The sequence below is a fragment of the Megalops cyprinoides genome, chromosome 23 (assembly GCF_013368585.1).
Source record: "Megalops cyprinoides isolate fMegCyp1 chromosome 23, fMegCyp1.pri, whole genome shotgun sequence".
Taxonomy (NCBI): domain Eukaryota; kingdom Metazoa; phylum Chordata; class Actinopteri; order Elopiformes; family Megalopidae; genus Megalops; species Megalops cyprinoides.
Genome location: NC_050605.1, coordinates 4,082,772 through 4,095,310, shown reverse-complemented (window position 1 = coordinate 4,095,310; position 12,539 = coordinate 4,082,772). Strand labels below are relative to the sequence as shown.

Below are 12,539 nucleotides of genomic sequence, written 5' to 3'. Positions count from 1 at the left end.
CCTATAATTTTCGTCATAAACTTATGTGCACGCCTTTCAAGTAACGCGAGATTTATGTGAGTAACGTGATTACTTTTAGAGGCGCTTGGAAATCAACGCAGGCGCAGTGACGCCGGTCTGACCTTCATTGGAGTGACCATGTTCGCTAGGACCAGCGTTGCGGTGTTCCTGCCACAATGGTACAGCTTCATATTGTTATAAACAATGCATTTTACGTTGGCAAACGTTTGTTTCGTGCAAGAGCATAAAATTATTTATAGGAGTAACGTGGTCAAACCTTGCGACACAAGCCCCTTGGTGCATGGTGGTGTTCTGCAGGCCAAGTTCAGATTAGCCTGCTAGCTAGGTAGTGTGACATTTAGCTTGCTGAACGGAGTACTGCTTTTAGCTAAATCAGTCTTCAAATCGTTGGATAGCTTAGCTAACGTTAGTGGGCTGCCTTTCCCTGTTTTCGTGCAGTTTATCGTTGCTTCATGTTATCTTGCTAGCTAGCAAAGTTATATTTTTGGCCGAAAGAAAGTCCGATTGTCTACCTAACCATTTAACGGCACGGCTAAACTGGATTCCATGAATGTCACTGTGTTCGAAGCACCTTCATGTTGTCATTGGCTAAAATAGTAGGCAAGTGGATTGCAAGAAAGCAACAAAGCAGTTAGGTTCATATTGACAACGTTCTTGAAGATCAGAGGTGTCAGATGTGCAAGAAAAAAACATTTTTCGAATAACAATACCTGCTAATTTAATAATTCATTTCAGTGGGTGAATTGCCTAAAGCTGTTGAACGTATGCATTTTCTCATGTCAGTGGCTGTCCACTTTTGGAAAAAATATTCAACGTTATGTTGTATTTTGCGATGATTTCACAGGTTGCTCTCTGGGGGCGGGGTAGGACCTAGTTAATTCGCTACTGTATTAGCTAGTGATAATGTTCGTGGCGAAACGAGGTAGAAAATGTCTCTTGTGGAGTGTGTTTGTCGAGCCCAGTATTCGTAGGCCGGTTTACCAGTTAGCACATCAGGATTAAAAAGTCCACAGGCTTGATAACGTATGTAGTGCAGGAAATAGAAGAATAAAAATATTTGTCCCCGTGGGGAAATTGGTTTGCAGCACAATCACAAGGCATTTCACCACAACATCAGAGTTACCAGTAGACATACTCATACACATACCCATACAACATCACAAACATACAGCCACATAAACAACACGATGAGAACACAATAAAAACGCGCTAAACACGATAAAAACGATAAAACACACAAATGCCAAGCGTGAAGCGCAGCGGAGCAACGGTAGAAAGTTGTGTGTAAAACATTGCTTGAAATGACTATCAAGTTACACTCGGCTCCCCTCCGTTGAGAGTTTCAGGTCCTGCATCAGGGCGCTGAGTATTGGGCTCATGTCTCAGTTAATCCTCAACTCTCCATAAGTGAATCGCCTGCTATGTAATGAGGAGCTAGACATAACACTGAGGATCACATGATGCAAATTTAGCTCTGTTATCATGCATTTTGGGAAATGCTGAGTGGGTGTATCTTGAATATTTTAGGCAATTGTTACATGAGTGTAAATGTATTGTACCTTTTATGCGCTTTCTGATTTAGTCTTGTTTGTTTCTTTCTCAGTGGCCAGGTCAGGAACATGGCTACCTTGAAGGACAGTAAGTTGTTTTTTTTCATTACTCCGTCATTATGTGAACGTTAGAGTTTGCTATCTGAAAATGAGCAGTGCTTTATTTAATGGGGCTCCTCACATTGTCTGCTTTAAATGTCTTCTGTACTTTTCTCCCCAAGATTCATTGCTTTAGCCCCCTTTCTTTGGGTATTTACATTTATGCATTTAGCAGACGCTTTTATCCAAAGCGACTTACATAGGTTACAGTTCTTTACTGTAAAGGGTACAGCAGCAGTGTCCCAGCGGGGATCGAACCGGCAACCTTTCGGTTATGAGTCCTGCTCCTTAACCACTATGCTACACTGCTTTAGCCCCCTTTCTTTGGGTATAATGACTGGAGGGGTCAGGGGATGCAAATGGCATTGCTATGACATAGAGCCCGACCGATATAAGATTTTTAAGACCGATATCGATTTCAATATTTGAGGATTTAAAAATCCGATAACGATGTATTGGCTGATATTATTATTTTTTTTTACCAGAAATGCATAACATAAACAAAGATTTTCCCTAATATTTGTTATATGTAGTTAAATATATATATATATATATATATATATATATATATATATATATATATATATATATATATATATATATATAATATATGTAGTTAAAAATATATTAAAGTTTTGATAAATAAGAGTCAAAGAGTCAAAATAAGAGTCAAATGTAGAAAAATACAAAAAAGTTTTAAAAATATATCATGCCATCTTAAACTATGCAGTAAACTGATACAGTGACCTAGAGTAAACGCTGCTGTTGAATGCATCTGATACTCCATGACTGTCTGCAACAAGGACTTGCGACTTTAGGATTTCATACTACACGTTTGAAAGAGAAGCTAGATAACTTTGTTTGGCTACCAAGCCATGTTAGATGCTTGTTCAGCTCATGTTTATTTACGTGTTTCCTCTGGTTTAACCTTCTCACTTATAACTTATTTTTTATGCTATGTAGCGCATGGTTCTTTATGTTTATTAAGCTTCTCATAGTTTTGAGTTAGCATTTCCTATATTTTAAGGTTAAATTGCTGTTTCCTCAAAGCTAAAATTAGCTAGAATTTCTCCAGTCTAGTGTTCTAATCACGCCAGTTTTATCATACGCGCTAAACGGCTAATCACACCGGTGTGACCATTCGTGCAAAAGGGTTTATAATTTCCAATGCACTGACTGTAACTACAGACATGCGAGCCGCAGATATATTTACCATTGCTTCATTTAGGCAGAATAAGTTAAACGCTATAGTTTAACCGCTCATTAACGTTAGCGGTCTTCCACTGATAAACATGGCATGAGCTAGCTTTGTGGGTAACCTAATTTAGGCTTTCACGTTACTGCAGCAAAACCAGGCATGACTGACATGAATGTTGTCAGGCTTATTGAGGCTTAGAGGAGAAGTGATGGGGGATATTTATTATTATTTAAGTAATGTATTTCATGTGACAATTATCAATTTACCATGAACACAGATGATCTCCGTCGTGGGCTACTCTGCTCGACTCTGCTTGAGGCAGCTGATTGTTGTGATTTGCGGCTTTCCAAACGCATGTGTTGCCAACAGTGGAGTTGCAGTGTGCCCTCTGGTGGACAAACCACGCAACGACAACACTCATAACATGGTTGAAGGATCCATCTTCCGTCTCTCCATTTCTTTTTTGTCATTTATCAGCCATTATAAACGCCAATACCGATTTGTCTGCATTTAGCTCATATTGGCCGATAATATCGGCACGCCGATTTATCGGTCGGGCTCTACTATGACATGTAAGGAGGGAGAAGTCTGACACTCTTGAGTCTTGCCTTTCAGTCACCATCCGGCTGAAGTCCATCAAGAACATCCAGAAGATCACCAAATCCATGAAGATGGTGGCCGCGGCCAAGTACTCCAGGGCCGAGAGGTCCCTGAAGCCAGCTCGCGTGTATGGGACAGGGGCACTCGGTATGGTTCTTTCACAATGGGGTTTGGGGGTTTTGCTGAAATATCAGGGGTTACAGAGATCACAGTACATTTACATTTACATTTATTCATTTAGCAGACGCTTTTATCCAAAGCGACTTACATAGGCTACAGTTCTTTACAATGTCATCCATTTATACAGCTGGATATTTACTGAGGCAATTGTGGGTTAAGTACCTTGCCCAAGGGTACAGCAGCAGTGGATCAGCGGGGATCGAACCGGCAACCTTTCGATTACAAGTCCTGCTCCTTAACCACTATGCTACACTGCCGCCCGTAAGGCCCCCCTTGTGCCGCCCGTAAGGCCCTTCTCATTACCACAAGGGGTTGTTGTGGTTCAAGTTGAGTTAGATTTGCATGGACTTCGCTCAGTTGTAGGAAGTGTACCTTTTTAAAAAAGAAGGGAAATACATTCATTGTTATTACAGATGATGGTTCCTCCTAATGACATTTTCAAAAATGAATACCTTGCTCCTCATTGACGCAGTTATACAGACCATTGTTACACTATTTTGTGCTTTCATCTAGAGTTTTCTTATGCAACTTATTTGTACAAGTCAAATGGTATTTTTTCAGAGCAATTGACAGTAAGTACCTTGTTCAATGGTACTCAGATATTGTGTCTGTTACCATACTAGAACTTAAGGCTGTGATTCAGAAGTGTAGTCTTAGCTCCACATTACTGCAGTTCTCCAGTGTCTGCCAAACTCCTGTTGCTTTAAAGTGACAATGTCCGTCTCTGGGTCTTTTCAGCTCTGTACGAGAAGGCTGAGATCAAAGCTCCCGAGGACAAGAACAAGCACTTGATCATCGGGGTGTCGTCCGACCGTGGCCTCTGCGGGGCCATCCACTCTAACGTGGCCAAGGCCATGAAGAGCGAGATTGGCAAGCTGACCGGCGCTGGAAAGGAAGTCATGCTGGTGAACATTGGAGACAAGCTGAGAGGCTTGCTGCACAGGTAACACCCCACTGTGCAGATGCACTGTCCCACTGCACAACATCCCATAATACAGGTACACATGCACACTGCACAGGAATACACTCCTTTTAACAGGTACAAATGCACACACTGCCAGTCTCCCTCACTGATGTTTGAACCGGCATTAATCACTGGCGCTTAATCGCTGGCATCAGTCTGGACAGCATTGAAGTGGGTGGACATTTGTGGATAAATGGGAGCTACATTGTAGCAGGTCTGGACATGATCATAAATGGATTTTGCAAGGGTAAATTTTGTAGAAATAGACCTCCTGTCTCAGTGCCAGGGTCCATCTTATCTCCTGTGAGAACTGCCTGGTGAACAAGTGTCTCCCTCCTCACAGGACTCATGGGAAGCACTTCCTGATCAACTGCAAGGAAGTGGGGCGCAAACCCCCCACCTTCTCCGATGCTTCTCTCATTGCTACCGAGCTGCTTGACTCAGGCTACGAGTTTGACCAGGGCTCCATCTTCTTCAACAGATTTAGGTAACCCCCCCTTCTTCCCCTCCGCTCCATACATCAGGGATATCTCTCCAGTATTTGACCTAAACAACGTGGACATTAATGCAGTCACAGCTTGCAAAACATATTTTGGTCTTTAATGCTATTTACCGTAGTGTCAACAAGGGCAATTGCTGTTGTATAATCATTTGCCTATTTTGCAAACATGATAATCACCAGGTACATTCTGAAGCGGAATGCTATTTTTCAAAATTTGTTCCGTTTCCAAACAGGTCTGTTATTTCATACAAGACTGATGAGAAGCCCCTGTTTTCCATGGATACTGTTGCAAATTCAGGTATCGTTCATGTACACACACAGGAAATATTTCTGTGCTATATTGTACTCTGGTGTTTTCCTTCACAGTTGACAGTGTTGGCCCACAAATGAAACGTATTAAACTGGCACCGACACCACATTTTTTGATTGCAACTGGAGGTAGCAGGCTTTGGAACAGTGGTGACAGACTTACTCTGTAACTTTGAGCAACTCCTGCGGTAGTGGAAGACATCCAGTAGTGGGCAGAGGGTAAAGAAGCTAACAGATCAGTCACAGCAGTTGAGTAGTACCAGTTTAGTGCTGATTTTGAAATTAACTTGTGTATAGGCCCATGATGCACCCACTGACTGGTTAAATGTTTGGCCTGTGACCTCCGCTTGTCCTGACGCACGGCTAATCTGAGCACCTTCGCTGTTTCCCTCCCTCCAGAAAACATGAGCATCTATGATGATATTGATGCAGACGTGCTGAGGAACTACCAAGAGTTCGCCCTGGTGAACATCATCTACTTCGGGTTGAAGGAGTCCACTACCAGCGAGCAAAGCGCCAGGATGACAGCCATGGACAGCGCCAGCAAGAACGCCTGTGAGTCAGACCCTCCTTACCGCACCCAGTTATTACATCACAGTTGTAATGTAATAGTCAAACCCTCCTCATATGCGCCCATTAATTCCATAACATTAAGATTTTTACAGCTTAACCATTTATACAACTAGGTATTCACCGAGACTGTTCAAATTAAGTGCCTTTCCTGCGGGTACAACAGCAGTGTCCCACCTGGGAATCAAACCTTCCTCTGGGTTATTAGCCCTGCTCGTTACCACTTCACCACACCATGGGCAAATTATGTAATCCTAAATGAGTACGTTCATCCTGCTCTGATGGGAAAGAAGTGGCAGCTTATGAAAGTGCAGTTATTTAGCTAGTGTGTTGGTGCTGCTTCTCCATGTGGCCACTCTTACTGGATGTTCTTCGCACTGCTAAGACACAATTGAATTGGAATATGGGTTATGCAGCTGCCATTCAAAATCAAATGACATTATATTTTTCATTCATTGTATGCATTTCTAGCCAGATCTTTCAGGGTTAATATTATGTTTAGAATTAATATTAATTTGAGCTAAGTACAAACATTGTCTTTTTTCCTTATTAAGGGACAGACACAATCCTTTGGTTTAGAGCTTTCCTTTTTTGGTCTGAAAAATGAAATGCTGTCTAGGACAACCTGTGTGTTGGCCGGATTCGGTCACGTTCGATAAAGAGCAGTGCAGTCAGGAGCAGCAGCTGATGCTCTAAGTGTCTGACGCATTTCTCGCTCTGTCGTCTTGCAGCCGAGATGATTGACAAGCTGACCCTGACGTTCAACCGCACCCGCCAGGCCGTCATCACCAAGGAGCTGATTGAGATCATCTCAGGAGCTGCTGCTCTGTAAGTACCACCCTCTTTATGTGTGGAGTCTCACTGTAAATACATCATGTTAATCCACTTCATTTCAGCTCAGCATTTCTGAATTTACTGGGCACCATTAGGAAAGTATTTTGAATGGATATAGCATGTGCTTTATGTATTCAGTTTTCACTTGGTAATTAGAGCCACACTTTCTTAGTTTTTATTTATCAAAATGCTTATTGGTTGCAACAGAGCTTCAGAATTATTGTCAGACGTATATATTTTAGGATATTACTAAGGTTTACAGTAGCAGTATGGGTATAGTAATGATGAACACCAAAGGGCATGCTGAAGAAGTGAATCTTCAGTGCTCTGTTTGTTAATTTTCATTTCACATCTTATTTGGCGTTTGTCTTATGCCTGTTAGCTGTAGCTGTAGACTTGCAATTCATTCTCTCCCCCACCACTAACATCTTCATGATCATTTAATCCACGCTTGTCCCACCATGACCACAGGGAGTGATGTATGGGTTAAATCAATACTGAGAAGCAGGTAACATTCCCTAGAATAGACTGTAGTCTCTGCTGTTAGAATGCTATTAGAGTTACTATTCCATAGGTGTGCAGATAGGTGAGATGAAGTCACTTAATGTATCATAAATGTCATTGACAGAAATTAAGAAGACATAAATTGCCTGGTATTTACATTTTTGTGATGATTTCCCCTATGCTACCCTCTTGTTATTGTTAGACTGGCACTGATACTTATGAAAAACATTCAGATGATGTCACCTGTGAACGCTTATGTTCTGAATTTGTTTTTCTCTTTGTAGGTAAATGTGCGAACCTGTCTGCTGTCAACTTCAGCATGGTTTTGGGGAACATGATGAAACTACGGCAGTTTGAAGCTGTCTAACTTTTATTGAGAGTGAAGAGTTAATGGTCGTTCATGCTTCTGTTTGTAAAATACCCTAATGAGAATAAACCTACAAAGAAAGGTGTCTGCTTTGAATGCTGTTTTGTGGGAAATGACTTATTGTACAATGCACCATCATGCATAAAAAGCAGAAAGCAGAAAATTTGTGCATGGAGGAACTCATTGTTTAGAAAATGCTACATTTCCATTTTTACTCCCCAGTCAGGAAATGCTTAGCCTTTTTTCCAAAAAAGTATTGCCAGTGGTGGTAGACTACAGTAAAACATAGACAGCTCAGTAGTTACAATTTTCAGGTCAATAAATAACACACTAATTTGAAAAAAAAGGGTTCCACTGTGCAGTGTGTGCACATAAAACAAATCCAACTCATTTGCAGCAAAGAAGACCCAGGACCACTTATTCACAACATTCTCATGACCAAACCTGGCTATTATATTGTGGATTTGATGATCATTTAGCTCCATTTTCAACATCATGTACAGTACCAAGCAAAAGTTTGGACATTTTATTCTTTGTTTTTACTATTTACCACATTTTAGAAAAATGGTCAACATCAAAACTATGCAATAACAGGCATGGGATTTTGCAGTGACAAAGTAAGTGTTAATCAAAACTACTTTATATTTTAATTCTTCAAAGTAGCCCAAATTTTAAAAAAATGGAAAGAAATTCATACATCAACCAACTTCATTATATTTGTCCAAGAAACCAATTTCAAACATTTAAGCGTAAGTATTTGGATCAAAATGTCTTTGAATACACGTTTCCCATTATCTTAATCAGGCGTGTCCAAACTTATGACTGGCGCTGTAGTTGTCTCAATGTATGTAAACACATCGGACGTTTAACGCCCCCTTTGCTTCTACAGTTTACTTTAATATCACAATCAGAGTCCGCATTTTAACGCCAGGGCCTCACATAGCATACTTAGTTTTGAAGATTGTGGCCTGATCCATTCTGGGCCATGTTAATTTACGCAATGCCCAGTTTGGCTTTCTATTTGTGACCTGTTACGAAATACTTTTTAAATTCTTGATTACTGTTACACAGTGTTAAACTAATATCAAGTGTTAAAGTAAACGACTACGGTAATAACTGTGTTTTCAAGGTGTACCGTTGCCTAAGTTGGGTCACCAGCACGCCATATACCGTAGGTATGTCATGTAAACAAAGGTCCTCGCTTTTGAGCATCCGCTGAAATCCTAGTTGAATCATCTGTCTGGGAAAATGTTGATCTGTTTTAATCCAGATTGCTAAAATGATTGCGGGATAAATAATACAGTACTAATAATAGATTACAGTCGATATAAATGATGTCGCTGCAGTCAACATTCATACATTTCAGACCCCAAGCGTTCGGTTTCTGTAAGTAGCCGATCTGACAACGGACATCTTTACATTTTCTGCTTGATTGACAACACAACGGAAGTGCCGTCGTGCCTTTGTGTTCCAGGCAAGAAAAGACGATGCAAGAACAATCGAGCTTCCGCTCGTGGGCAGGTCTAATCGACTCTCTCGGCAATGGTTTGTAGGGGGAATCAAGATGGCGGCTCTTCCATTAGCGCCAACTTATCTATTCTTTTAGATGTCAATAATAAAAAGAAATAGCCCGCTCTGTCCCCCGATTCCCCAGGGTTTCGTGCATCATGAGGAGAAGGAGCACCGCATGCGGCGGGAATTAAGTTTATAAAGACCCTTAACAGGAAGCCAGCGAGATGTGCGAGAGCTATGCCCGCTCGCTGCTGCGGGTTTCGGTGGCGCAGATCTGCCAGGCGCTGGGCTGGGATGCGATTCAGCTCACTGCGTGCGACCTGCTCTCCGACGTCCTGCACAGATATATACAGCAGTTGGCTAGAGGCTGTCATCGGTACTCGGAGCTCTGTGAGTATTCCCCTCTCTCCCGCCTAACTTTACCCTAAGGAGTCTGATCGCACTGTGCTAAAGCTAGCGCTTCCGACTGGCGTACTCTGAGGCCTAGCAGGCAGATTGACAGAGCTGGAGATGCATGGTTACCTCACGCCACTGCTAGCTGGCTAGCTAGCAGACTACTTAGCTAGATATGCCTTTACAGTTTTCACATTTAATAAAGACTGATTCTTTTAGTGTTTACATTATTTATCGCTTTGCAAGTTGGCGTTCTTTGTCTGTGCGTCAACTTTTTGACCTTAAATAACATGTGACTCGTGCAGTTGTTTCAGATGTCAACAAGGGGGGAGTGTTCGTGGGAGTGAGCACCGCTGTAGCGAGCTATCCAGCACCGTATCAGACATGATCCCCTTTATAAGTATTATCACACTACGCTACAATAGTCCGTGCAAATCCCAAAACAAGTTATTTTAGCTAACGAAGCCTGTATACTGTCATCCGAATGCTTCTTCAGACATAAATATCAGCTAGCAGGCTAACTACCCTGTGTCATGCATTAGCCTCACCAGTGCAGCGCCTCTTTATCACACCTGTTTAAGCGACTGATCAGTCCTGGTTAATTCGGTTTGTATTCATTTGATGCTCAATGCAGTGTGAGACAGCAGTTTAGTGCACTGGACTCTGGACCTCCAGGCTGTGTGTACCTGATAGCGCACACTCAGTTGCTCGTGTTGACCTTTGTAGATGTAGTTATGGTGAGTAGGTCTGGTAAATAAATGAAGAAACCTGTGAAACGAAAAGTGGTTACCAGACTGAGATATTTTTAACATTTTATTAGAAATGTTTAGATAATATGTAGAAGTTAAGGACTGTGTCATTCCAAATGATGGAGTACTTTAGATGTACATGTTGCTTTCCACAGCATGTCAATCTAGGCACACCTTTGTGATCTTACCAATGTATGTGGCACTTACGCTTGCTCATGTGTGGTTAGTGGTGTCCTGTTTGCAACTTTTCATGTCACTTTATTAGATGCACTGTGCAAGTTGCTCTGGATAAGAGAATCTGGCAAATGAAAGTAATGTAATGTAAACCTCGGTGTGCCAGCTAGTGAAACGTCAGAAATTTAGACTCTGAGTCGCACAAACACAGGGCATTTCTTCTGTGGTGTTGCCTGTCCACAGTCAATTGTGGTCTTTCTTTAGTCCTACAGCAGCTGAATAATTAAATTATAATCATAAATAAATTGTGAAAAAATATTGTGCATCAGTATGACACAGCTTCCGGTTCACCACTTCCTCAGGTCAATCTGCATGCATTATTGGTTCATTTCCGACATTCAGTCGTAAGTGTTTGTGTATTGGTCACAGTGTGCATCCAGTATTAATTCAGCTCTGACTTTCAGAGGTGAGTGTTTGTTCGTTTATAATAGGCTTCATTCAGTGTCAGATCTGGTCTGGTGTTTAGCAGGGCTTTACCTGTCCACTGTTCATAGTACATGTTCAGTGTTTGTTTTCCTTTGGCCCTTGATCCAAGATGTATCACTACAATTGTCCCCCTTTTTCCCCCTCCTTCCCCCTCCGCAGATGGGCGGACCGACCCGATACTCGACGACGTGGGCCAGGCGTTCAGGCTGCTGGGGGTCAACCTGAACGAGCTGGAGGACTACGTCCACAACCTGGAGCCCGTGGCCTTCGCCCACCAGACGCCCCTCTTCCCCGTCAGCAAGAACAACGTGCTGCAGTTCCCCCAGCCCGGGGTGAGGGACAACGAGGAGAGGAAGGAGTACATTCCAGACTACATGCCCCCCCTGGTGTCCCTACAGGAAGGTAGGTCACAGCCACAGTGTCACCTGTTATTATTGTCATTAGGATTATTGGTTGCTCATAACTCAAAGGTTGCTGGTTGGATTCCCAGTTTGGCCACTGCTGTTGTTCCCTAGGATGTGGCACTTAGCAAGAAATTGCGTCAGTTAATATCCAGCTGTGTAAATAGGTAATGTAAAAACAGTAAGGTGTGGTAAGTCGCTCTGGATGAGAGTCTGCTAAGCAAACGCAATGTAATAATGTAACATCTCATCAGCGATAGCATCACGGGCTCACCACCTCACCTCCCTTACCGTTGATGTGGTTAGCACAGGCCCACGTCAGGAAGGACTAGTTCCAAGGTTTTGCGCATGTAGCCCTGCTGCTTCTGAGTTACGGCGGCGTGGCGTGAACGTTTTATGTTGGTCGGGTGTCACTCTCCTGCACGTTTCTCTGGAGCAGGTCGGTTTTCCCCGACGGGCTGGTGTGAAACACCCAACCCTGAGCTCATTACAGTTATTACATTATATTCGCTTAGCAGATGCTTTTATCCAGGGTGATTTACAACCCAAACAGTTTTACGGGTCCATTTACACAGACGGACATTTACTGAGGCAGTTTGGGCTAAGTGCCTTTTGCAAGGGCACACCAGCAGTGGCCCACGTGGGGATTGAGACGGCAATATTTGTGTAACCGGCCCTGATCTTCACCACTACACCACACTGACGCCCATCAACGGGCGGAGGGGCAATCTGGGCCCTGGTCGTGCAACCAGAGGACCAATAGGCTAGGCTGACTGTCATTGCACTGGTGTATGCTGAGTGCATTGCTCTTATAAGGCTCATTAATCAATGCACTGTACATCCAGCCAAACATTTTCATTGGATGTAACGCTCTTTATATCAAATTTACAGCGAAAAATAGCTGCCTTTCATTTGGCTGAAACAACAAAGCTAAACAAATAGGTAGTTGCAGTCCTACGTACTCTGCGTCAATATTATGTTATGTTGCATTCATTTACATTCATTACATTATGACTGACTGAATGTAATATAGTGTCAACACCGTAAATGTGTTAGGTAGTCTAATAGTAAGAAAAAAGCCAGAACCAAACCTGTTCTATCATACTCCCTTTCCTAGCAAAATTTA

At 42.4% G+C, this 12,539-nt stretch overlaps 2 protein-coding genes across 3 annotated transcripts in view; both read left to right on the top strand.

Moving 5' to 3' along the window:
* Positions 1–92: 92 nt before the first annotated feature.
* On the top strand, positions 93–7,779 carry atp5f1c (ATP synthase F1 subunit gamma). Of its 2 annotated transcripts, XM_036518016.1 has the most exons (9): positions 93–179; positions 1,625–1,659; positions 3,484–3,615; positions 4,387–4,591; positions 4,956–5,099; positions 5,348–5,412; positions 5,823–5,978; positions 6,725–6,821; positions 7,616–7,779. In XM_036518016.1, the coding sequence occupies exons 1-9, from the start codon at positions 139–141 to the stop codon at positions 7,617–7,619; spliced, it is 879 nt and encodes a 292-aa protein (XP_036373909.1). In that variant the 5' UTR covers positions 93–138; the 3' UTR covers positions 7,620–7,779. The 2 variants fall into 2 exon arrangements, with proteins under 2 accessions (XP_036373909.1, XP_036373910.1); XM_036518017.1 differs by lacking the exon at positions 7,616–7,779 and having other exon boundaries at positions 6,725–6,825.
* A 1,462-nt stretch (positions 7,780–9,241) lies between these two features.
* taf3 (TAF3 RNA polymerase II, TATA box binding protein (TBP)-associated facto) overlaps positions 9,242–12,539 on the top strand; it is a 53,572-nt gene continuing 50,274 nt past the window's right edge. The window contains exons 1-2 of the mRNA XM_036518302.1: positions 9,242–9,600; positions 11,172–11,414. Coding sequence (XP_036374195.1) covers positions 9,435–9,600; positions 11,172–11,414 — 409 coding nt within the window. The 5' untranslated portion in view covers positions 9,242–9,434. The remainder of the gene's footprint in view (positions 9,601–11,171; positions 11,415–12,539) is intronic.